The sequence below is a fragment of the Lissotriton helveticus genome, chromosome 1_1 (genome assembly GCF_964261635.1).
Source record: "Lissotriton helveticus chromosome 1_1, aLisHel1.1, whole genome shotgun sequence".
NCBI lineage: Eukaryota > Metazoa > Chordata > Amphibia > Caudata > Salamandridae > Lissotriton > Lissotriton helveticus.
This window is the reverse complement of record NC_136057.1, coordinates 413,703,434-413,730,509: the sequence shown is the minus strand read 5'-3', so window position 1 is coordinate 413,730,509 and position 27,076 is coordinate 413,703,434. Positions and strand designations below refer to the sequence as shown.

The 27,076-nt window shown below is 46.0% G+C and overlaps 1 protein-coding gene across 1 annotated transcript in view; it reads left to right on the top strand.

Annotated features, from left to right (window-relative positions):
• The window catches only part of TMTC1 (transmembrane O-mannosyltransferase targeting cadherins 1), a 1,403,473-nt gene that overhangs the window by 1,352,434 nt on the left and 23,963 nt on the right, over nt 1–27,076 (top strand). The window contains exon 19 of the mRNA XM_078673764.1: nt 10,103–10,180. Within this exon, the coding sequence (XP_078529890.1) occupies nt 10,103–10,180 (78 nt within the window). The remainder of the gene's footprint in view (nt 1–10,102; nt 10,181–27,076) is intronic.

Sequence of the window (27,076 nt, the reverse complement as noted above, 5' to 3'; positions counted from 1 at the left end):
CAGTAGTGTACTACTTAGCACTGTGCTTACGAAAATCTGAGGGACCAGAGCTCCTTCCAGGAAGGTTCTAGAGGGTGGTGATTGCTGATTGGCTCTTGGCCAAAGTTTAGTCCTTTTTACAAAAGGACATGGATATGTTACTAATGATAGGCCTCTGGCCCATTACTAAGTATATATGTCTATATGACATTACTTTATTTATGTACCGGGAACTCCCACCCCGATGACGGGGAATGATTCAGGCATGTGAATCTATGAAAGATACCAATACTGGATAACTGCAGTTACAGGTAAGTAACGCATTTCTTCTTTAGCCCACTCTGCCACCCCAGTACAGACATGACCATATGCAAATCAGTCTGACCCTGTGCCTCATGGGAATATTCCAGCCCGAACTGCCCAGCCATGCCTTCCCTGGACCGGAAACAAGCTTCCTAGGACCGGTTTCTGGCATTCCAGACGTCTTCATCCAGGCTTGCTTAAATCCAGTGGCAAAGTGAGCAAGGGACTCATGTCTGAGCATACCCTGCCAACTTATGGCGAACAAAGCGGTACAAAAGGGGGTGGTGATGGACGGACCACCCTGATCACTGCCACCAACAACATCAGAGCCATCCTGGACCAAGGAGAAATGGTGGCCCTGATCCTTCTTGACCTCTCAGCAACATTCAACACCATATCCCACCACGCCCTTATCGAGAGGCTTCACCACATTGGAATTCAAGGAAGAGCCCTCAAATGGATCGCATACTACCTCACTGGAAGAACACAGAGAATCTGTCTTCCTCCCTTCACCTCCGAACAGAAGAGCATCATCTGCAGCGTCCCTCAAGGCTCTTCCCTCAGCCCCTCTCTGTTCAAACATCTACATGACACCCTGGCCAACATCGTCAGAACCCATGGACAAAACATTATATCCTACACAGATGACAACCACCTCATCCTCTCGCTATCAGAAGACTCCTCCACCACAAGGGCCAGCTTCCAAAGGTGCATGACAAGCAGCGCCGACTGGATGAAAGACAACTGCCTAAAACTCAACACAGACAAAACGGAAGTTCTGATCTTCAAGTACAACACCTCCTTGTGGAACAACCCCCGTTGGCCTTCCAAACTGGGACCCCCACCCACTCCGACAGACCACGCCCACAACCTCAACATCATCTTGGACACCAAGCTCTCCATGAAAAACTAGATCAATGCAGTCTCCTTTGCCTACTTCCTCACTCTTCACATGCTCCACGAGATCTTCAAGTGGCTCTCTGTCAGCACCAGATGATATTTCACTCAAGCATTAGTCACCAGCTGGCTGACTCATCCTCGACCTCCCCAAGTGGACCCACATCACCCCCCACCTCAGGATGCTCCACTGGCTCCTCATTCAGAAGAGATGCCACTTCAAGATGCTGATCCATACCGGCAAAGCCTTGCACAACTAAGAACTAGCATATATCAACCACCGCTAGAACTTCCACCAACCTGCCAGACACCTGTGCTCTGCCTCCCTTTCCCTCGCCCCCACGGCTGGCATCAGTCGAAGCAACTGCGGAGGATGCTTCTTCCCCTACCTCACAGACCAAGTCCAGGAACTCAGGAAAGGACTCAAGACTTGGCTGTTCAACTGAGCCCTGCCCATGCAGCAGGACTCTCATTGCCTGGATACCCTCATGGGGTATTAGCCACCCTTTACAAATTTGGTTTAATTGATAAAGGGCAGTGAGCCTTCCCTGAAGGTTCATATGTTAGAACCTTGCAGGAATTAATATAAATTACAAGACCATAATTAGGTGGAGTGGACCAACACTTCCTAAGTATGTATATTTCAGGTGACATGGATTTTGGAGTTGTAGATATTTCCAGGTTATGTCACACTTTAGGAGCTTGTTATTGAAAAACAAACATATTTGAAATGTTTGGTAACTGGCAGTCATGGCTGACTGTATACCCCCATGGGGCAGGTAAATCTGTAAATTTGGCAGGCAGAGGTCCGTTGGGATAGGGTGGTAATGCCCTTTACCATGCCAACGGAGAAAACTGTCCACCAAACTCTAAACCAGCCTCAATATTGACAGAATCCTGTTCTGCTTAGGTGATTCTAGTTTGAGAAAAGAGAAATGGTAGAGAGGAAGGGGTAATATCACCAAAGCAAAAAAAAAAAAGCCTGGCAGTACTGGTAGTATCTTCTCTAGAAATAGATGGAACGAAAACACAAAAGTGATTTTTGGAAGATATGCTCCGGAATCAAATTGATATGGCCAATACACAAAAGGATCAAACTAAAGTGGTTAATACACAAAACATTATTATAAATTAATGGCACAAAAGCACAATGATATGCGCTTGAACTTGTGGGAAACTACTAGAGGAAATCAGTTTGGCACTGTGAAGCACCTTTGGAAATTATTGCTAATAAAGATCCTGGCTTGGCAAAATTGTACCTAAATTTGTTAGACTATTTTGCGTCAAAAGAAGACAGTTCTGGAGAGCTTGAATCAAGCCAAGTTGTAAGCCAAATAAATCATTGCTTGATAAGGGAGACCACAAATGATAAAAAGCTACAATTTCATGTTACGAAGTCTGTTAAACTTAAAAAGCTGAAAAGTCTGCATACATATAAGAGGCACATGATTGCTCCCAGTCCGATAAAGTGTGATGACATTATTTGAGGTTTATCCTTGACTATACTCTTCAGTGCTTTTCCAAAAGAAGTGGCAATATCTCACACCTGGAAAAAAGGAAGAGTAAAATAACCCAGTCATCGACCAATGTTCTTGATTAACATACATCCAAATGTTTTTGGAAAAACTATAGATAACCAGCTGCCGGACTGTACAAATGACAATCAACAAGTGTTTGAATGTATTTCTTATCTCTTCGAGAGCAGCCTGTGTACACATGGATTTAAGGACACCCTTTAACAGAAATGTTACTTTCTATACTTACATAATGCCATGCTAAGATCCATTATTGCACCTCACAAATGCACAAGTGAGCGAGTAGATAAAAGAAACCAATTATAGATTTTCATTATTGAAAGGAGTTTGTTCTCACACTCCAAAAATGCGATTAATGCATATTAAAAATAAAACCCTCACTCAGGTCATATGTTTACACTACCTAGGAATTACCTTTATTACTTTTGCAGCCTAATCAAATAAAGAAAACAACTTAACGGAACTAAACATAAACCATGGAAGGATATAAAATAGCAGCTACACTAAGAATAAACAAAACCAAATCAATGCCAGTAGCTAAATGTGGTGATATGGCAAAAGTAATCCACAAAATTACAGTAAGTGATCAAATCTCCAAAATCCCATGTTTTAAGCCCTAAAACTAAAATCTGTCCAAATGAAACTTCGCCAGCTGATCTGATGACTATTCGGTAGCATGCCTCAATAACCTTAAAGCTGTGGATGAATTTTACAATTGATTACATTTAAACATTAACTTTAAAAATAAATCCTTTAGATGAGTACAGCCCTTTTGAAACAATGAGAGGGCCTGAATCATATATGGCTATCACAAATTGCATGACTGAGCGCTACTAACAAATGTGAGATCAGGAACCCTTCTCATACTTGTAAAAAAAATATCCAGAAACATAATCCTTCCCTCGTATCCAAGATAACTCTGTCCCTACCATGTGAGTTTGGAATCCCCACTAACATTCCCTAATCTGCACTAGAGATAAGAACCAACACATTCTAGAGGATCCACAACAGATGAGGAACATAAAACTCAATGAGTTGGACCAAAGGTATGCAAAATCAAAACACATAACTAAATGACATAATTCTTCACATGCGTTGCCAAAGATTAACTCCTTCCTGAATGGCAGTATACTTCCTGGGTTACTTCCATCTCTCCCCATCCATGTGTTCTATAAATAATTCCAATGCACAGTCTTCTTCACAATCTTAGAAACTGCTGTTTGATTACATTTGCTCCAATTCTCCTACAAGTGTATCCTTTTACTTCTATGATTGGCTTAGATTTTGAAAACCCCTCATCTACTCTGTAAACCAACTCAGATTTTCTCACCCTCAGCCAATCTCCTACCATATTTTTTTAATTGCACAGCAGTCTTTCTTGCACATTTGTTAAATTGCTGGTTACATTCTAAACAACCCATTTTTAATGTATTCCCATACCTATAGCACCCACCTATCAGTCCTGCTACACTATTCTTCCTTTCCCCTTGCTCTTTAACATCATTACAGTGCCAATCGGGAATCATGAACCCTTTATCTTGTCATAAAGAGTAAATATAGTAGAATGTACCAGTCATACACAGGATAAACACTGTACAGTTACAAGTGTCCACCAACACTATTGAACAATAAATACATGCTAACACACATACATTTTCTTACAATTTAAAATAGCTTTGAAGAGGATGTCATGTATATGCATCGCTGAGCATGAGGCAAAGACAAATGTAAGCAACCAAATGAGATCAGTCTAGGAACCAACTCCTGTCTCTAGGCACCTCCTGAAGATTGAAGGACAGATTATGCCTAATGCACATTTATTAATAGAATCACTAAAATAGCGATGTGCTTACAGTTCACTAAATATGAGATCTTTAATGACATTTGTGAATTCCTGGCATTTGCTATTTTGTACCATTTGCAATTGTGCATATGGCAATTAGCTCCAGAATCACAAAAAATTCAAATATTTTTGTGTATGAGCCACTGGTGTATCCAGTTTTGGAGGCTACATCCCCTGAAGGATAAGGCAAATTAAAAATCAATCAATTAATCAAGGTTTTGTGGAGTGCACCACTCACCTGTGAGCGTCTCAAGGGGCTGGGGGAGGAGGTGTGAGCAGCTCCGTTCAGATCTTGAGGTCCTTTCTGGATTGGTGCAATGTCGGGCTTTGTCAGAGGCGAAGGGGGAGTTCCGTCCAGGTCTTGGCTGCAAAGTAGGAGAATAATCTTCCACCTGCTCTGGTCCTGTAGAAGCGAGAGACTGTGGCTAGGGTGAGATCGGCTGAGGTTTCTCTTGGGGGTGTGGAAGGAGATTCGGTCGCTGAGGTATTGGGGTCCAGGGTTGTGGAGGGCTTTTTAGGCATGTGTGTGCAGTTTGAAGGTTATTCTTCTTTCGATGGGGAGTTAGTGGAGGTCACAGAGGTCATGTTGTGGGATGTCGAGGATGAGCTTGCCTGCGGCATTCTGGTGGTCTAGTTTTTCATTGATTCCAGCATAGAGAGCATTTCTGTAGTTCAGTCTGCTGGTGATGAGTGTCTGGGTGACGGTTTTCCTGAAGTCAGGGGGGATCCACTTGAAAGTCTTGCGAAGTATGCAGAGGGTGTTAAAGCATGCAGAGGATAGAGCGTTGATCTGGTGATTTATGGTGAGTGAAGAGTCGAGTAGGATGATACGGTTGCATGCGTGGTCCTTTGGGGTGCGTGGGTTTCCGAGGGCAGGGGGCCACCAGGTGTTGTCCCATGCAGAGGGGGTGGAGCTGAGGATGAAGACTTCTGTTTTCTCCGATTTGAGCTTCAGGCAGCTGTTGCTCATCCAGGTCGCGATGGCTTTCATCCCTTCCTGGAAATTGCACCTGTCGATGTTGGGTTCCTTGGTGAGAGAGAGGATGAGCTTGGCGTCTTTGGCGCAGGAGACGATGTTGAGTCCGTGGTTCCTGACAATGGTTGCAAGCGAGGCCACATACACGTCGAAGAGTGTGGGGCTGAGGGAGGATTCTTGCAGTACTCCCTATCTGATCTCTGTCAGTTCTGGGAAGGATGGCGGGAGTCTTATTCTCTGTGTTCTGTCTGAGAGGAAAGATCGTATCCGGATGCGGGCGTCATGGAGCCTTGTGGCTAGTGTGCGGTGGGAGACGGTGTTGAAAGCTGCTGATAGGTCCAGGAGGATCAGGGCTGCCATGTGGCCTTGGTTGAGGAGGGCACGGATGTCATCAGTGGCGGCGATGAGGGCGGTCTCGTGCTGTGATTGCTGCGGAATTGAGATTGAGAAGTGTCTAGGATGCTATTGGTTTCTACGAGGTGTGCTAGCTGGGTGTGAATGGCCTTTTTGATGATTTTGACAGCAAGAGGGAGCACTGAGATGGGCCTGAAGTTCTTGAGATCCGTCGGGTCTGCAGCAAGGGTTGACTTCGGCACGTTTCCAGTTGTCGGGGAATGTGGTCTCGAGGGAGCAGTTGAAAGTTCTGCGTAGCTTGGGTGCGATGGCAGTGGAGGCCCAGTGGAAGAGGTGCAGGGGACAGATGTCAGTGGGTGGTCCAGAGTGGATACTCTTCATTGTCTTTAAGATGTATTTTATAGTGAGAGGGGTCCAGGTGATAAGGGTCTGTTGGATAGCGTTGTTGGGGGTGGGAGTTAAGGCAGTGCCATGGTCTTGGTCATCAAAGTTGTCGTAGAGCATCTTGATCTGGAGGTGAATGAAGGAGCTGAGTTTGTTGCAGAGGTCTTGGGAGGGAGGGACGCCGGTTGTTGTTCCCTGTTGGGTCTGGCAAATTCCTGTCTGATGACAACGAGTTCCTTGGAGTTGTGGGCATTTTAAAGGATTCTTTTTTGGATGAAGTTTTTCTTTGTTGATTTGATGAGTTGGTAGTTGCCATGATGGCTGTATGTAGGCTGAGTGTGCTTCAGGGGTTTTGCTGTTTCCCCACGTCTTCTCCAGTCATCGGCAGGAGCGCTTGGATTCTCAAAGATCCCTGGTGAACCACTTGTGTTTCTTGTTGCGTCGGCTCGTGGTGTTCTGGAGGGGGGCAAGAAATAGTTTAGCAACACTCCCAAAGAGAAGATTTATTTAAACTGCATTTATTTAAGAGGAACCCAATAATGCAAAGTTTTATTGACACAAGAAGAATGAGGAGCGGAAAAGAATGACAGACATCTAGCATTCCTTCACAAGATAAACCCAGTACAAGCGGCACTTATTTTTTTAGTGAAAAAGCATACACTTACAACTATTAACCATGATTTATAGCAATGAACCAGCAAGAGGCACTAGAGGCACACGTTGCATAAGACAATGTATAATCATGGAAAAGGTAGTAAATGTGTGGAACAGATGCAAAAAGAAAATTCAAAGATACGATGTGGACAGATGCAGGGAAGAAAAAAACAACTGACATATCAGCTGTCTGCCTGCATGCCATGTCAATTCTATTTGAGGGTAAAGGCAAACTGGGTAGACATGACATTAGCACTTATGTTTCAAATAAGAATGGGCATGGCTCATTGTTTGTGTTAGGCGCACTACACAGCAGGCCACACTGTAATGAGAACAGAGCTTTAGAGGACACAGTCTAGTGTTCCTCGCTTCTTCAAGGGCCCAAAATCTAATTTTAAGTTACACTTGAAAAGCTTGATGGGTACCCAAGTGCTGAGAGACTGAGAAGCAGGCTTTCATCAATCGCACATAAGTATTTGCAATGTTGAGGAAGGCATCAATTTGCCTTTCGTGGCAAGATGCTTTTAACAGCATATTTTACGTTATGCTTTGGTGGTTAAATTAATCAAACAAGTTTTCACTCTAACAGCATCACAGGTGCGAGTTATAAAGCAATCCCAAGCTTCACGTAACAGCAGTGTATCCCTGGAAAGAGCGATCAGCACGGTTGTATGACAGAGGCACGCATAGCTAAATCATATGTGCCTCTACAACGCAGCCCAAACAACGAATAGCGCATTCCTTTACCACATAATTTCGTTATAAATGCATGACTGGTAAAGGGTTTATGTGTGGTAAAGATCACACCCCAACCGCTATTCCCTGAGCCCTAAAAACTAACCGACCCCCCCTCTGAGCCTCAGAATTTGGGAAACATCCGGAACAACAAGGCCAGAGTCACAAGTTCCGGAAACCCGCAAGCATAACCACGCTTGCCCGAACAACGCCTTTGCCTTAACCATGCACATGCGTGGTTAAGGCAAATGCACTGTTCAGAATGGGCGGGGAGAGAGGAGTGCACACAGAAAGGTAAGTGAGGCTGGGGTCTGGCCTGGGGGGTTGTGGTAGTTTTATGTGATGTTGGGTGTTCTGGGTAGTGTTATGTTGTGGGGGATTTGGGGTAGGTTTAGGGGATGGTGGGGGTTAGGGTAGTTTCCAGGGGTGGAGGGGTTTGGGGTCGTTTTTAGGGGTGGGGGTTCGGGTAGTTTTTATGGGTGGAGGAGTTTGGGCTAGTTTTAAGGGATGGTGGTGCTTTGGGATTGTTTTCGGTGGTAAGAGGGGGGTTCAGGATAGTTTTTAGGGGTGGGTTGATTCGGGGTAATTTTTAGGAGTAGGTGTTTGGGGTAGTTCACAGGAGTGGAGGGAGGTTCGGGGTAGTTTTCAGGGTTGGTGTGTGGTCGGGGTAGTTTTTACGGGGGGTTAGGGTCATTTTTAGGGGTGGGGGTTGGGGTACTTTACAGAGGTGGAGGATGGTTCAGGTAGTTTTTTCAAGGTTGGTGGTGGTTCACCGTAGCTTTCAGGGGTGGGGTGTTTGGGTAGTTTTTAGGGGCGGGTTTGGGCTGTTTTTAGGGGTGCAGGTTCGGGGTAGTTTTCAGGGGTGGTTGGGGTTCGATGTAGTTTTCAGGGGAGAGGGGGTTTGGTCTTGTTTTTAGGGGTAGGGGGTTTGGGGTAGTTTTTTGGGGGTGGGGGTTCAGGGTATTTTTCTAGGGATTGTTTTTAGGGCTCAAGGAGGGGGATGGGGTCGTTTTTAGGGATATGGGGAGAGTGGGGTCGTTTTTAGGACTCAGGTGGACGGGGAAGGAAGTGGTAACCTTAGCCACGCATATCCCTTTACCACGCATGCCATTACTATGAAAAATTGTGGTAAAGGCATGCATGGTAAAGCAATGCGTGGTTAAGAATTGGTCGTTATACAGACCGCGTTGTTTAGGTATGCAGGGTTGAGGAACTCGTTGTTCCGTCATACATCCCTAAAATTTACCCGACCCCCCCAGCCCTAAAAACAACTCATACCTCCCCTGAGCCCTAAAATAACTCCACCGAGCCCTCCAAACTACCCTGACCACCGAGCCCTAAAAACAAAAACTACCTCTGAACCCTAAAAACGACCCCAACTCTAAGCCCAAACACTACCCCCAAACTCTTAAAAACTACCCCCACCCCTCCCAAAATCCAGCCTTACCCCACTTACCTGATCACGTCCTCTCCCGATCCTTCCTTTTCCTGTGTCTGCCCATCCTAGCACCTAGACTGCACACTCCCTTAACCACACATCTGCGTGGTTGAGGAATATGTGTGGTAAATGCACACGTGATTCCGCCTGCGGGGAAATGGCCTGCGTGGCTCAGCCCTCGTTGTGAATGCCGTTTCCCGATCAGCACAGCTGCAATGTGACTTCTCAGGTGATGTGGAGTCATCCAGGCAGAGCCGTGAGATGATGCTGTATGTGCCTTAACCCTTAATGCAGGTTTTTAGAATCCTGAAAGTCTGTGATTTAACTTGAGGAAAGGTAGGTCTGCATGGGCGGAATTATGTCAGATTGGGTTTGGAGGTGGGCAATAAATGAGATGAAGTAGCACAGATATTTTAGATGCTATGGCTTTCTCAAGATAAATGGCATAAACCTTTGTCTTAACTCACTATTGGCTACCAAACGAGTGCGCCAGTAAACTAGCGCCAGTTCATTCTTCCCCATTAAAAAACATATATTGTTCTATGCGTTGCAGTTAATAAAGGGGAAGGATTGCATATGGCTAAAGGTAGCAGTGTTGTAGTAACCAGGGTTTTCCAATGCAGTAGGATCATGCGAGTAAGACACTGAGCTACAGCGCATCATGCACTTCGGACACACTGGCATGACCTATAGCAAACTTTATTAGTAGTCAAGATAGTTCCAGTGTGCAACTGAATGTTTGCATTGGGTCATTTAAAAACCGCGCATCATGTGGTTCATGGACAAAATGGAGAAGTGTGATGTGTGTTGTGGGTTTTCGAATTATTTTAATTGAATCCGCATTTGTTAGCATGTATTATCAGGAGTATTCCATTTTAATGCCTTTACCATGTTTGAAGAGCTTGCAATTAATTAAATGATTGTGGGTGTTAGATATTTGTAGAACTCCTTTTGCTTTCACTAATGTGTAAAGTATACCCTGTCATTTATTTTTGCTTGCATAGAGTTACAAAATAGCAGTAGAAATGAACCCTGATCAAGCCCAGGCCTGGATGAACATGGGTGGAATCCAGCATATCAAGGTAGGATGTCTTACTTGTTAAAAAGGCAATGAAAATATGCAGTTCTATACTGGGAACTGAAACCTCTATGCGGCTGCTTACTGTACGATAAAAGAGTATCATACACGTTCACACTTTAAAAACATTAACAGTATTTAAAATATTGGCAAATCTGTTGATTGGGATGTTTAATCGATATCTGTGAAGTACTGGATGCGGTGAAGGTTTGTTCAGTTTCCGTTTAAACTTCCTTAGGAAAGGGCAACTCATCCAAGTAGCCAAGCTGTCACTCTGCAATATAAAACAAACATGAAAGGTTCCAGATGTCTCTTTTAGATCGTCCTTGGTAGGAGTTAGGAGGACAAACCTCATTGAAAATATGGTAATGCATGATTGAAGATGGAGACTATACCAGGCATCAAACTCCCCTTGATATCAGGAAGATCCCAACCCAAGAATTAAGGAAAAGATTCCAAGTGCAATAGAGCTGCAAGAAGCAAAGAACAGGTGTAAAAACAGAGGGAAACGTGTGCCGCAAATGCAACATACTATAGGCATAGAACGCCTTGTGGCTCACTTTTTTCTTGTGATTGCCTGCCGTACTTAAGATTTAAACAGGAACTGACATTGTGGGAAAGAATTATACTTTATCTTGGATTGACCATGCCTTTTCCCTCAGAATCATGGCTTTGGCTAAACTCGTGAAGAAGAACAGGTTTAACATCCGTTGCCCACCACCGGATCCACAGCTCCACCACCATCTGCAATGTCCACAGTTTACAGTGATCACAGAGTCATCAGCACTGCCCAGTCCATGAGGTCACCCAAATATGAGCGGGGCACTGCGTGTGACAACACACCATCTAGATGTGCGGTGTATAAACAGTCTTCCTCTGATCTGCTCCAGCTCCTGGTGATGCTGGGACGGCTTGTGATATTGACACATAATAAAAATAAATAATGTTCTAATTTCAATAATATTTCTCTTAGAATACTGAACTACATTGCACATGTTTCTCATTCATCGAAAATAAATAGCACTCATTCAATTAGTGAAAAGAATGCGAAAGTATGTTGAGTAAAATCAGCCATTATACAAATTAGCATATAAAGTTTGAAGATGAGGTAGCAGTATAAAGCTACTATTAATCCAGGGCTTAGGTTTTGCACTGTTAATTCCAAAGGTAGGAGTCATGACGTTGTAGTTACATTCCTAAAATGTGGCCTTTAAAGAACGCTTTTCCCTAAAGAACTCAGGGAAGGACCCAAGAGGAGCGCTGAATGTGGCACCCTCTTCCATAGAAAAATGTAGTTCTACTGGCACTAAAAACTCCTTTTTCTCCCACAACTCTTCCCATAATCCTTAGCTCTTATGAGGTAATGTGAGGACTGAAAAGTAGACTTAAATATGTGCAACTATAAGAAACAACGTGGAAAAAGCCATAAATTACTTTTTTAATTATCAGCCTGAGTGAACAAATCCTTCATTGCTGCTGCTTTTCCCTCCTCCGCAGATTTTTGTTTATTAGATGTCAAATTCAGTTATTTACATTTGCCTAGTGAGAAACAGATTTTAATTGCCATCTCTGTTTTCTCCCTTCCATCTCTTTTTTATTCCTTTTCAATATTTGTATTTTTGTTTTTCCGTTTAACTTACAAATGCCAGAATGGCCGAATGCGTATCCACCCCATGAATGCCTCTTTGACTCTTCCCTCCACCTAATGTACCCAAATTGAAGATTATAAATCTGGTTGGCCGCTCTGCTTTCCATTTTATAATCTATCTTGAAATACACATTGCAGGTACGCTCAGTCTGGCACCTCGCGTAACTATTGATTTTATGTTTCAGATCTTTTTTATTATTATCAATTGAAAGGATAGGAGATACAATAGCAGCCCACCTGCAACCATTGGCCGGTGGTGTTTCATTTAACTGTAAGGCATACATGTATCGTAGGAGGGAAGGTCTCATAAGTGATCAAGACAGAAGGGGAAGACAGCAAGGATACTAGGTGTAGAAAGGGGAACAATACCATTCAGGACCTGTACTGGCAGAGATGAGTGAAATAGCTGTCACAAAGGCAACTCATTATAAATGCATGGTTGCCACATTTTGTCAAATAGGAGAAGGTGGTATGGCGACTGCCATTTACTATTCCATTCCCAGTATTTACCAGAATTTGTGCAACCAATGTAAGTGTGTAGTTATGACCTCCATGCCCCATTTAGAGAGGAAACTTTGTTTAGTGGCTCCCAGTGCCTGCCTCTACAGGATTTCAATGAGGGTGTGAGAGGATTAGGAAGACCCAGAAGTATGTAGCTAGGAAATCTGGGGATACCAGTATTGAATATAGTGTACACCGCCTCCAGTACCCCTCCACAGGAAGATTCTAAATTTGGGGCACTGCCATAGCAAATGTGTGAGGGTGCTCCTTTGGCCAGGCTGACGCTAACAATTTCCATCCTTGCTCAGATCCCATACGGCATTCCTGGCTGGGGTGAAATACCAGTAGTGGGCAATCTTCAAGAACATCTCCTTACTAGTGGTGTTTAGGATGGAAGTTCGAGCACGGTGTGAAATATAATTCCACTCCTTGTCCATAAAAGTAGGCTCAGACTACCCCCACCATCTGGTTCGTGCGGTGGATTTTAAAGGAGTCAGAGGAGTGAGAAGAAAGGTGTAAATGTTAGACAGGATTTTCTGATCGGATAAGCGAGTGAGAAGCCACTTCTCAAATGACATGAGCACCCGGCTAAGTGTGGTTCATGTAATGTCTGTGATTACACGATGGAAGGCAAATCCTTCATGTTTAACAATGTACAGATTAAGTGTCAGTCCTTTACCAACTGCAATACCAGCAATGTTATTTATCTGATCCAATGCACATGTCCATGTGTATATATTGGCCAGACCAAACAAAAGATTAAGACCAGGATTGGACAATATCGGAGCAGGGTACGCTGCAAAATCCCCAATGCTCCTCTGGTTGATCATTACATACAAGAAGGTCATTCGGAAAATGATATTAAATGGACTGTACTGAAAGCTTTGAAATTACCTCCTCGTGCAGGTGACATATCTCTGTTACTCAACAAAGAGGAACTTAAAATGATCATACTGATGGACAGTATCAAGAACGGACTCAACCAAAATGAGGACTGGACCTCCCTGCTGTAAACAGTGCAAACGTTCCTGTCATTGCTGGAGCAATATAATGTGTTTTCCTATTATATGAACCTTGCTCCGTTTCCGCACATTTCGTATATACCACTTAATGTAAATACATGCTTTTAATGCTTTCACTGTAAATACACACCTCACTCTTGGTGTTGGGCTCCTTACCCCTCCCTTACTCCTTCAAGAACCCATCCTGTCTTGATCCAGTCCCACCTTCACCCCCACTTAGTGGCTGGCTAACCGTTCCAATACGGCCGCCACACCTGCCGACCTTGGTTACTAGCCAGCACTTAAGCCCCTTGGCGTTGACAGATCCCCGATTGGCCCCACCTAGTTCGGTGAGAGGGAATGGGCTCCTCGACACTGGTTGATTAGGACACAGTCCCGTGCCATTCCCAAGATGGCCGATGTATCTGCTATGCACGTCGCTTGCAACCTCCGCCACACACAAGATGGCCACGATTGCGGCGGTAGTTTAACCACCGCGAGAATTGTTACTCATTTCCCTCACAGTGCCATCGAGCCAGGAAGGACGCCAGGATGTCCCGAATTGGACACCAAGGTTAGCTTCTCTCAAGGACTCCCCTGCACCTTACCATGACCCAGTCCATCGGTAGCTGCTCACACTGGACGTAGGTTAGGTTAACATAGGTTTTAATTCCTTCCAGGTCGGTAGGCGTTATACCGAGTATCTGTTGGTTATTGCCGTCCTTATTGTGAAGTTCCAGCATCCAAGGGGATCCTCCGTAATATCTAGTTGTCCTCGAGCAGCCGATCGTCTCTCCAGATTATTGGAACCCGGTAAGGCTCCTATCAATTGCCGCCCTGCCTGCCCTGTCCGCTATTCCTTAGCTCACAAATTCCCCTTTCCCTAGATTGGCTCGCCTATCCTGAAATTCCAACACCGACCTCACCCCACCATGATTGCTTCCTGATGCGCCTTGCATTACTATGATCGCTACTTGATGCGGATCACTACTTCTGAACACAGGTAACTGGCCCTCCTGCCCTTAGCTTAATCCATAACCCTTGCTATCCAACCATGCCCTAGGCTAACCCTATCCTTGCGCTTCCCGCAGATTTCCACTTACCAATTCCCTGGACGCCATGACCACGTGTCTAAGAACCTTAGACATGCAATTCTGAGCTCCAAGATGTGAGATCCTTGCTAACTGATCCACCTGGTCCAAGTCCACGACCGGGCCCCCCCAAGGCACTCGTTATTTTAACTCACGGCGCTCCTCACCACCAACAACACCACCCACCCCCTCTTTAAGTCACAAATTACACTATGTTCTCAGACTACGTGACACAGACATCAATTCACGCACGTATGGATGGTTTCACGTTAAGTATGGCATGGGCAACAGTTATGCAATACTCTGCAGGCAATAGGGCTAAATCCTGTCCCTTGTTCATTTGCGTTCCTTCTCTACAGGCTTTGCATGATCAGGCAATATATTTTAGTCCTGATGATGATTCTTTATTACATGTAGGATCGAAACGCCGTCGACAGTCTATGTAGTAACACATAATTGCCATTGAATAACCTAAATGTGTATACTACATGAGGTCAGCTAGTTGAATCCTTAACTTGTTACTAGCGCCTCCCCTTTCGTAAATTGCCTGCAAATCCCTACCCCTTGTTTTGTTATATATGTTATGTGTACTGGATACAGGACTGTATCCCACTGTATAACTGTTCGCTTTATTTTGTGTATACCGTTACATTGATTAAATCACTGTCCGGCTGGACACTTGCTTCCTTATAGTACAGATTGTTGTCTATAATTGCATTTCTCCTTCTAACCAATATACATTAAGGACCGTTGTTGCTTGCTGTATGAGCACCCGGCTAGTTTGTGGATGAAGCCATGGCTGCATCACCAAATAAGAAACTGCAAATATTGCCAGCGTGCGTGTTGGGGAGACAATAAGCTGATTGAAGCGTTGGGAAATCCATAAGAACATCACCATCAAAAAGATCGCTCAGTTAGCCTCCTGACAGACTGTCAACGCTGACCCCTTTGCAGCTGGCAGGAAATATAGATTGCCTATCAACAGTTTTTGTGGGGATAAGGGAGTAGATCTACTTTATCCAAAACCCCCACAGTGGCTCGTTCCACCCAGGAGACATAGACTCCCGCTGGCCTATGTGGCTTCGGGAGCCAGGGTACCAGTGCTTAATTTGAGCCAGCAGTTTCTGGTTCTCAGCACCAGGACTTAATTGTCAGCACCTGCACTTAATTGTCTGCACAGGTGCTTATGACAGCTGCCACATGGTGGTGCTGTTTGTATAAATTAGAGATGAGCCGAACAGCAATGGGTTATTAATTCAGTGTACATTAAAAACAATTATTATGTGCCTCTCAAGCCATTTATATAGCTGTGGGGGCCTGGCATAGGCAGAACTGTCACATCTGTAGTGTGCTTGTTAGTAGTTGTGTAGGTACTGTCATTGGCAACAACGACAGTGGCAATGTGTGGTGCAAGCTGCAGAGGACTCCTGACTAGAGATCTGGCACTTATTTATTTACAAATTAAGCACTGCAGGGCACCTTCCAAACGTGAATGTCCGCAAGAGCCTGGTCGATAAAACACCAATGTTTTTCAATGTAGGGTCAGAACCACTCTACCATATATCATAGCTGTGAGGCCAGATAATAGCACTGTCGATTCGGGACTCCTAGCGCTCCAGCCGCTAATCAAAGATAAGCGTGGGCCCTGGCCATCTTGCACACTTGCCCTCTCAGATAAAATCACATATAAGGGATTGCAGCTTGTCTAAGATTCGTGGAGGGGGGTTGTAGGGGAAGGGTTTGCATTACATAAATAATCTTGGGCAAGAGCGTCATCTTGACCGCTGCCAATTGTCCTAACCAGGAAAGGCCGTGGCCCTTCGATCTTTTAAGATCAGATCTTGTGGTCACTATAAGGCCTCCATAGTTGTGGGCAGCTGTGGTTGCGGGTGTGGAGTGAATCTGGAGGGCTAAATATGATAGTCCCTGTTCCGCCCACCTAAAGGGAAACTGGGAGATAAGGCGGGCTTTCGACAGGTCGTGGATAGTTAAATTAAGAATGGAAGATTTTTTGCAAGCTGGTCTTAAACCCGGATGCTCCACCAAATGTGGCCAGTTCTGCTATCATGGTCTTCAATGAAGTGCATGGGCTGGTTAGAGTCAGAAGGACATCATCTGCATATAACGTGATTTTATGTCCCCTGCCACCCATTTGGATTTCCACAATTTGGGGGTTGCCACAGATTCCCTCTGCAAAGGGCTCCATATACAGAGCAAAGAGCAGGGGCGATAGGGGACAGCCCTTTCTAGTCCCACGGATAATGCTGAAAGGCACGGACAGCACTCCACTCTTAGTTCAATAAACTTCATTAGAACATTGGAATGTTGGGAGCTCCATTGAAAACAATGGAGTGCTCCAGGCTTATAATGGCTGGTATAAGCCTGGAGCTCCAACATTCCAATGTTTCTTTGTTCACAGCTCTGGCTGTGAACAAAGGCTTTAAGGACCCTGAGGGGATTTCAATCCCCTCACGCTCCCATAAGGCTTTGTTCTTTTTTGTTAGAACATTCTGCCCTCTATTGGCAGAATGTTCTAATAGCCTTATAGCCCTTCGTAGTCGGTCTATACCGGCTATTAAAGTCCCTCTCCCTTGTTAAAGGCCCTCGCCTTCGGCTCGGGGCCTTTAACGCTGGAGAGGGCCTTTAATAACCGGTATAGCCCTCTACGGCGGGCTATAAGGCTATATTAAGTTTACATACTAGAAAACCATAAAAAGTTACAATTCATCTATAAAAATGTACAAAGCACATAATACATAACTGGACGTATGATACAAGTATTCCAATTTATATACAAAGATTATTGGAGTAAAAAGGACATCACATTGTTTCAATTTAAAAATTAATTCATAAAATGCAGCAGCCAAGTCTTTTAGGGTTCCAGACATTTTCTGTACCTTAGGGAACATTTCAGAAAACCAACCACAAACGGAATACAATCTGGCATTTATAATTGCAAAAAATAGAGGGCGGTAAAAAATGTAACTTTTTTAAAAGAGATTTTAAAAAGAGCCTCTGAGGGGCTCCATAAAAATTACAGAAGAACACAAAGTGCAGCAGATCCTGAGGAGACATACTGTTGCAGCCACAGGGTGCTAACACTTGTCCTTTGTGACTCCCCTTCAGTACAGCTAATAAAAGATGGAAGTAATCCAATCTAAACCTGATCATTAGGAAACGCTTGTGAGCCGACAAAGGCCACAAGAGATATGGCTCCATATCTAGAGATGATTTAAGCATCATGTGCTTACGGACACTATTTTTCAACAGTTCCAGCTCCTCTCTGCTACCTTTTTTACGCATAATAAAAGATTTTCTGATAGATACATCTGCCGTGTGGATTCCTCACCTTGTGAATATCCCCTTGCGTCAGCAACATTCGGAAATTCTTTTTGTAGCTTCGCGCCGACGTGGATCCGGACGTCACAGAGGCACGCACCGCTCGCGACTCCGCTGACGTCACCGACACCTATAACAGGCCCACGCCTGCGTGATGACATCAGTTCCCTTTTTTCCGCGTCGTCGACGCTAACGGTTTTCAGGGATCGTACTGTAGCTTTACAGTAACTTTGTTACTAATATCATTCTATTGTGTCTATCTCTATACTCTTCGAAATGTCATCGAAGAAGACTGGATTTAAAGCTTGCGGCGAATGTGGCAAGACTATGTCTATCACCGATCCTCACGAATGCTGTGTTTGGTGTTTAAGCTCCGACCATGACGTCGAGGACTGTCCTTGCTGCAAGAAGATGACTCCGAAGGCTTTAAGAGAAAGAGAGACGAAACTCCTCGTGGTGAAACTTAAAAAGTAAGAAAGTTAAGAAATCTTCGAAGTCTCCACCTCGTCGGTCGAGGTCGAGGTCTCGTTCGAGGTCACGCTCGGAGTCGTCTTCGGCTCACGCTTCGAAGTCTTCGAAGAAGAAACACAAGAAGAGGAGCCATGAGTCACGTCATCACTCTGGAAAGGACTCTAGTTCAAGACCGAAGTCCCAGGTCAAACTTCTGAGTAAGGAAGTGGAGATTTCGGAATCGTAACATGGTGAGGATTCACATCCGGATTCACCCAAATCTCAGAAGCAGGTCCATTCTCCGGTTCCATCCAATCCTTCTGGTCAGGAGGATGAAGGTGAGGAGCAAGGGGCTGGTGAAGTCGAGGTTCCGGTTCCTGCGGGTTCGTCGACCCCGGTTCTTGGACTCGATGAAGAGGTCGACGTCGTATCGACTCCGCCTCCTCAGGAACAACCCAGAGGTCCATATCCTGAATTTCCAACTCCAGGTCAGGATCCTTCTCAGTTCCTGAACGTCATGTTTGGTGTCTATTCTAGGGCAATGTTCCCGTCTGGTGCACCTATTGGTCCCACGGGCCCTATGGCCTTTAACTTGGGTGTTCCCCAGGCTTACGCCCCTGCGCCCTTCATGCCTTTTATGCCGGCTATACCACCGCATTGTCATTTTCCGACACCACCGGTGTCGTCGACGCCGAAGCGCACGACGCCGATTCCGTCGACGCCGATCCCATCGACGCCGATACCTACGACTCAGAGTCAGGATTCTGCCCGACCTCGTATTGAAAGACCTCGTCCGACTTCGGGTTCGACGCCGGCGCCGACCCCGTCGGAGTCGATTCCGAATCCATTGGCTTCTGTTATGAAGGAAAGATCTCGGAGAAAGGCCCAGAGACTTCTGGAAGAAGAAGGATGTCAATATTCAGATACTGAAGAAGGGGAGTTACAGGATTCTGAGGATCCTTTTGAAGACTTGTGTGAGGCCAGTGGGCTTGAACTATCGCCTGAATGGGAATTGGCTTCAGTGTCAAATGTTCCGTCAAAGGATGTGGTGCCTTATCACACCGTTATTAAAAAAGCAGCGAGCTTATTGAATATTACTCTGCCCACTGCTGATTATAAGCCTAATATTTTGACTGAGGTGCTTCATTCACCCTCATCTATTATTGAAACTATGTTACCCTTCAACGAGGCCTTATCTGAGCCAATCTATGAGGTTTGGAAGAAACCTTTATCTGCTCCTGCAGTTTCTAGAACAGTGGCAAGGAGATATAGAGTTGCTCCTGAGGACCCTGCATTTTTATCAACACATCCCCTGCCTGAGAGTTTGGTGGTGCAGGCTGCCTGCTCAAAGAAATCTGCTGGTGCTTTTCCACAGGTTCCTGGAGATAAAGAATCCAGAAAGCAAGACCAAAGTGCCAAGAAGGTTTTCTCATCAGCCAGTATGGCGTTAAAGTCAACCAACGCAACGTGTCTGATGGGGAGGTATATACATGCTTTGATGGATTCTGTCAAGCAGTTGATTCCGAAGATTCCTGAAGATGACAGGAAGGATTTTCAGGAAGTGATATCGGACACTCAAGCAGCTGCGAGACAGGTCATTCAGAGTGGTCTGGACACTGCTGATTCGGTGGCAAGGGTCATGGGCTCCTCCGTGGCCACTAGGAGGGCTGCCTGGCTTAAATCGTCGGAGTTCTCTGCAGACGTCCAGTCTGTTTTGATGGACTTGCCTTTTGATGGTTCAGGTTTGTTTGGCAAGAAGGCTGATGCTGCCTTGGAACGTTTTAAGGACAGTAGGGCCACTGCAAAATCTTTGGGTCTTCAGTCCAGGGGTACTACTGGAAGACGTTTCAGGGGTTTTGGAAGATCTTCCTTTCGTTCTTACAGACCATCCCAGCAGCAGCCTCAACAGCAGCAGAATACACTGTACAAGTCGTACAGGGGCAGACAAAGATCCCGCCCTAGAGGTCGTCAAGCTTCCTCCTCCTCCTCCTCCTCTCCTTCCCAACCCCCGGCCAACGCAGCAAAGCAGCCCTAGATCCGCCATTCCGGATCATGTGGGCCCAGTGGGGGGCGGCTTACACATTTTCTACAAGATTGGGAATTAATAACATCGGATCTTTGGGTTCTCAATCTTGTAGAGAATGGGTATGCACTTCCTTTCCAGGAATTCCCTCCCAATTACCCTCCTTGCCAGGGTTATTGTTCGGAGGACCACCTGCTTCTCCTGCAGGAAGAAGTCCTGGCTTTGTTCCGAAAAGGTGCGATAGAGGTGGTTCCAGAGCAGGAGAGGGGTCAGGGGTGCTACTCCCGGTATTTCCTGATCCCCAAGAAAGATGGCAGGCTTCGGCCAATCCTGGATCTCAGGATTTTTAACCTTTACCTGAAACAGGAAAAGTTCAAGATGCTCACTCTTGCGCAGGTTCTTCAAGCGCTGCTGAAAGAAGACTGGATGGTGTCGATCGACTTGCAGGATGCGTATTTTCATATTCCCATCTTGAAGTCGCACAGAAAGTATCTCCGTTTTACGGTTGGGTCACACCACTACCAGTTTGTGGTCCTTCCTTTTGGTCTTACTACTGCGCCTCGAGTCTTCACCAAGGTGATGGCAGTGGTGGTAGCTCATCTCAGGAGATCGGGGATACATGTGTTTCCGTATCTAGACGACCGGCTGATCAAAGCGGAGTCGCAGAAGAAGGTTCTCCATCATCTGCAAGAGACAACTCAGTTGTTACACAGGTTGGGTTTTTCGATAAATGTACCCAAGTCTCACCAGGTGCCCTCACAGCGCAACCTGTTCATAGGTGCGGTACTGGACACTACTGTGTGTCGTGCATTCCCTCCTCCTCAAAGGATTCGCGACATACAGGAGATGATTCCTTTGTTTTACAATGGAGCGGTCGTTCCAGTCCTGAAGGTCCTTCGCCTGCTCGGTCTGATGGCTTCTTGCATTCTGTTGGTAAACCATGCACGCTGGCATATGAGGGCGCTCCAGTGGTGCCTCCGCAGGCAGTGGTATCAGCACAACGGAGATCTCAGGGAGTCAGTGAGGATCTCCAGGGAAACTGCAGCGGATCTATCTTGGTGGAGCGTGGAAGGCAATCTGTCTCAAGGGAAGCCTTTTCAGATTCCTCCATCGGTTGCCACAGTGATATCGGATGCGTCCACTCTCGGGTGGGGTGCTCATCTGGGGGACCTGGAGGTCAAAGGTCTTTGGTCTCCAGAGGAAAGGTTGCTTCACATCAACCTTCTAGAATTGTGGGCGATACGTCTGGCGCTCAAGGCCTTCCTCCCTTCCCTTCGCGGTCAGTCTGTTCAGGTCCTGACGGACAACACGACCGTGGTACATCAACAAGCAGGGAGGAGTAGGGTCGCAGTGTCTCTGCAGAGAGGCTCTGCGTCTCTGGTCCTGGGTTCAGGACCATCAGATTTGTCTGATGGCAAATCATCTGGCCGGGGTTCAGAACGTTCGTGCAGACAGTCTCAGTCGGCAGTTCTCTGCCGATCACGAGTGGAGGCTCCATCCAGAGGTAGATCACGACATCTTTCAGATGTGGGGGACTCCTCGGGTGGACCTGTTCGCCACTCACGAGAATGCTCACTGCCTGTCATTCTGCAGTCTCCAGTATCCGATGCAAGGAGCCTTGGGGGACGCGTTTCAGTTGAGTTGGAACTCGCAACTCCTTTACGCGTTTCCTCCCATACCATTAATTCCTCAGGTTCTGAGGAAAATTCGCCAAGACCGGGCCCAAGTCATATTGATCGCCCCGGATTGGCCAAGAAGGGTGTGGTATTCAGACCTTCTCCACCTCTCCTCTCACCCGCCGCTCCGTCTCCCTCTCAGGGCAGACCTCTTCTCTCAGATGGAGGGGCAGGTTCTACACCCCCACCTCCAGACCTTACACCTTCATGCCTGGAGATTGAACGGGGCAACCTGATTTCTTTTTCTCTCCCTCACGATGTGGTGGATGTCATTTTGTCAGCCAGGCGTGACTCCACTAAGTCCATCTATTCTTATAGGTGGTCTAAATTTGTTGCTTGGTGCAGGGAGAAGTCTATAGACCCTTTGAGGGCCCATTTATCGGATGTGCTCCAGTTTGCCCTTTCTCTGGCTCAGCAGGGGCTTGCTGTTGCCACGGTGAAGGGTTATCTTTCTGCGCTGTCGGCTTTTATCTGCTTGCCTGACCAGCCCTCTCTTTTTAAATCTCCTATTGTTTTAAGGTTTTTGAAGGGCCTCACTAATAAGTTCCCTCCTACCCCTTTTATTGTGCCTCAGTGGGATTTGAATCTAGTTTTGACATTTTTAATGGGTGCTCCTTTTGAGCCTCTTCACAAATGTCCCATGAGGCTTCTGACTTTTAAAACGGTTTTCCTCGTTGCAATAACCTCGGCAAGGAGGGTAAGTGAGCTTCAAGCTCTTAGTTCCAAGCCCCCATTCCTGACCATTCATGCTGAACGAATGGTTCTTAGGACCAGGGCTGCTTTTCTGCCAAAGGTGGTGACTCCTTTCCACCTTGGTCAATCCATTACCCTTCCTACCTTTTATCCTCCCCCTCACCCTTCCAAGGAGGAGGAGCGATTACACCGTCTTGACCCCAAGAGGGCGGTGTCTTTTTACTTGGACAGGACTAAAGACTGTCGAGTGGACGACCAGCTCTTCATTGGTTTTGCTGGCTGCAAGATAGGAAGAGCGGTCCATAAGAGGACTTTGTCGAGATGGATCGTCCTCTGCATTAAGATCTGCTACTCTTTGGCCGGTAAGGAACCACCAGAGGGTATAAGGGCTCATTCTACTAGAGCTAAGTCTTCGACCTCTGCATTGGCTAGAGGTGTGCCTGTAGAAGATATTTGTAGAGCGGCAACTTGGTCTTCCCTCCACACTTTCGCGAAGCATTACTGCTTGGATTCCGAGGTGAGGAGGGACGGTCACTTTGCCCGCTCTGTCCTCCAGGATTTCCTGGTCTAGAAGAGTGGACACCCTCCTCCGGGAGTGGGGACTGCTGTGGGACTCTATTCACAAGGTGAGGAATCCACACGGCAGATGTATCTATCAGAAGAACAAGTTACTTACCTTCGGTAACGCTTTTTCTGGTAGATACAATATCTGCCTGTGGATTCCTCACTGACCCACCCGCCTCCCCGTTGTCCACTCTTCTATATCAGAGTTTTCTATAATGTATTATTTTATTGTCAAGGAGTTGTTTATTTCAAATGTTTTATTGCATTTGCTTCACACTGTGTGTGTTACCTTGATTTCTATACTGCGTATACTGTGTATATGTCTACTGTCATCGGTCCGTCCGTGTGCCTCGAAGGCACGGAAAAAAGGGCGGAACTGATGTCATCACGCCGGCGTGGGCCTGTTATAGGCGTCGGTGACGTCAGCGGAGTTGCGAGTGGTGCCGTGCCTCTGTGACGTCCGGATCCACGTCGGAGCGAAGGTACAAAAAGAATTTCCGAATGTTGCTGACGCAAGGGGATATTCACAAGGTGAGGAATCCACAGACAGATATTGTATCTACCAGAAGGTAAGTAACTTGTTCGTTTCACAAAACCCACATCTGCCCTGGTAATACAGTCAGGTATTAGAAAAAGATCCGGACGCCCCAACTCTGTAAAGCACCCCTTTAAATACTTTAACCACGGTATATCGATCATGTGGTCCAGGCTCAAGGTCTCTTTCAGTAGCTCTTGAGTAAGGCCAAGCTCTTCATTCAGCCAACATTTGAGCCAAAAAAGCAATGGGCGCCTAGCCAGAATGTCGCAAATAAATGTAAGGCCAGTTTCTTCATGAACTATTAGGTTCGCGGTCCCTTTAGGAACCCCCAGCAACTGCTTTAAATTATTTGCCGTCACCTGGATACCCTCCAAACCTGTATATCCCCACAATTCGCTCCCATAGCTAGCGATCGATACACTCTTGGCTTGATAGATCTTCAACATTGCAGCTATTGGGCGATTGCCCATTTTAGCCGTGAAGTTAAAGATCGCTGCATTGGACCTGGTCACCTCTCCCCTTTTCTTCTTAATTAGTGTGCCCCAATCCAGACGATCGTGCAGTAGGACACCCAAATAGGAGAACGTTGAGGTTATTGGCACTCTTTCTCCATTCACCTTAAAGGTGTCCTGCCTCTTGGGGCGCAGCCCGACCTGCATTGCGTAGGATTTCAAATTGTTTATGGCCAGATCTCGGTCAGCCATAAACCCACGAAAAGTGTCAAGCTGGATCTGTAAGCTTTTAGGGGTACGCTCCAGGAGAACGGCATCGTCTGCATATAGCAAGACGATGCCGTACATGGGACGCCCCTGCGTTCCACGTACGGAAAGTCAGCCCCAGTTTCCAACAAAGTCTTATCTAGGTCGTTGATGTAGAGGTTAAAGAGAAAAGGGGCTAAAATACACCCCTGCCGTACGCCCCTTTCTGTATTAAAATCCCTGGTGACCCTCAGATCCTGGGCGTATCTAATGTTTGCCCTAGTATCTCTATGTAAATCCATCAGAAAGTCCACCAGATTTGCCGCCACCCCCAAGGCCCTCATGGACTGCCGCAACTTCCCCCGATTGACACAGTCAAAAGCGGAGGAGAGATCCATGAAGGCCATGTAGCTTGTCCCCTGGCGGGCAACGGTGTACTTTCCTAGGATCAATTAGAGATTAAGACATTGTGCCATGGTAGAGTTACCTGGGCGGAACCCATACTGGATATCAGAAATAATCTTATTTTCATCCGCCCAGGCCGTCAGTCTATTTGATACGACTCCGCCTACGACTTTAACCACGGAGTCGATAAGGGAAATTGGTCTGTAATTCATAGTGCTGTTACGGTCTCCCTTTTTAAACACTGGGACAATTGTGGAGACACCCCATGACTCTGGACACCCTTCCTTGGCGGCGGCATTAATCACCGCCACCAGGATTGATGCCCAGAGGGAGGGGTTGGATTTAAAAAGGTCCGGTGGTATACCATCAGGACCTGGTGCCTTCTTACATGAAAGACTAGTAATGCCTTCCTCCACTTCTCTTTGGGTAAATACAGCTACGTCATTATTCTGGGTTCTTGCTTGCAACCGGGGTAAAGTTGAAGCACTTTTAAAAATAATACTGAAGTTAAACACCCATTCCTCTTCCGTCATATTGGTGCCCACTTCCTCTGCCCTGTCCCTTTCAAAAAGAGGTCTGTTAATAAGGCCCCAAAATCTGGAGCTACTAGATAGAGTAAAAGGATCTAAAAGCTCCCGCCATGTGGCCTCCTTCAATTCCATTTTACGATTGGCCAGCATTTTTTTATAGTTAGTGCAAAGAATACGAATCTGCAATTGATCCCTAGGGTTTGCTTTCAATGCAGCCTTTAGTTCTCTGGCGGCTTTGGAGCATAATGGGTTAAACCACTTGGGGTCACCGATAATCCTTCTTTGGGCCGGGACAAATAACAATGTCCCTACTTTAGAGATAATCCCATTGAAAGCGTTAAGAATACCCACGGCGGTAGAATGAGGTTTCACACAGTAGGAAAATTCTGCCGCACAGGATTCATAGAGCTTTTCATAAAAAAGGGACGGAGTTACTTGGGCCCATTTAAGGCGTCACCTACCATCGGTCAGCTTCAGCGTGCCTGAAGCTATCACTGAGTCCTTCCTTTTCAATATACTCCCACCCAAGCACACACACACAGGGTTATGATCACTAAAAGCACTCGCTAATATTGCGAAGCCCACTAAGAGGGGCTGGATGCTTGTAGAGATCAAAATGTTGTCTATAAAAGATCCACCACTGCGACCTTGGAAAGACGGAACCTTTTGTTTACTAGATGGTATGCAAATGCCATAGGAGAGAACGTATGTCCGGTCACCTTAAAGCGCTCCACTGGCTAAGAGTCGAAAATAGGGTCAAGTTCAAATCTCTTAGTCTCATGCATAGAATAAAATGGGGAAATGCACCCAAATACCTCCAAACCCTAGTGCATACCTACACGCCAGCCCGTTGCTTGCGATCCTCCACCCAAGGCCTTTTCTGTGTTCCCAAAACACGCCGAGCAAGGATGGGAGGCCGATCCTTCGCCCTTCTAGGTCCCAAGCTCTGGAACTCCCTCCCACAACCTCACTGCTTAGAAACTCGCTACAGTCATTTCCGTAAAGCCATCAAGACCTGGCTATTCAACCAGTAGCTTGCCCCGGTCTCTTCCTTGAGACTTTTTCCTCCCTCTTGGTTCAGCATCTTCTAGCGCCGGGAAACCCTTTTTGGGTAGCTGTCGCGCAATAAGCTCAATAAATAAATAAAATGGTGATACAAAGCTCATGGATGAAAACAAGTCATATTCGTTGAGCAAATCGTTAAGAACATCTCCCTGTGGAGAATGCTCAAAGTGAAGGCCCCGGATCCATGGACATCCCAAATCACCCTTGTTAGTGGATTCAGGATCCCCACATGGGTGAGCATTAAAATCACCTACAATCATAAGGCTATTTCTAAAGGGGCCACAATACTGCTTAACAAAGTTGCCCAGCTGGGTTATCTTACATGCCCCTTGTTTGCGTACTGCGTTATAAAAATTGATCAAACAAAGACTAAGGTTTCCGAGACCTAAAACGATTGCCTGAAAATCACTATAATCAGAGGAGATAACCTTAATCCTGCATTTCAGGGACAAAGAAATAAAAATAACCAACCCACCCCTTGCTCTCCCACTAGATGCTGGGGTTGCAGGAACAAAAAAAGCTTTATACCCCTCCAAAAAAAGATTACAATTAACCAACCATGTCTCCTGGAGGCATATCACAGGAAAGTGACTAACAAACTGCACCCATAATGGGTCTGCAACCTTCTCTGCCAACCCCGCGATATTCCAGGACAACACATTATAATCCTGGGTCTTA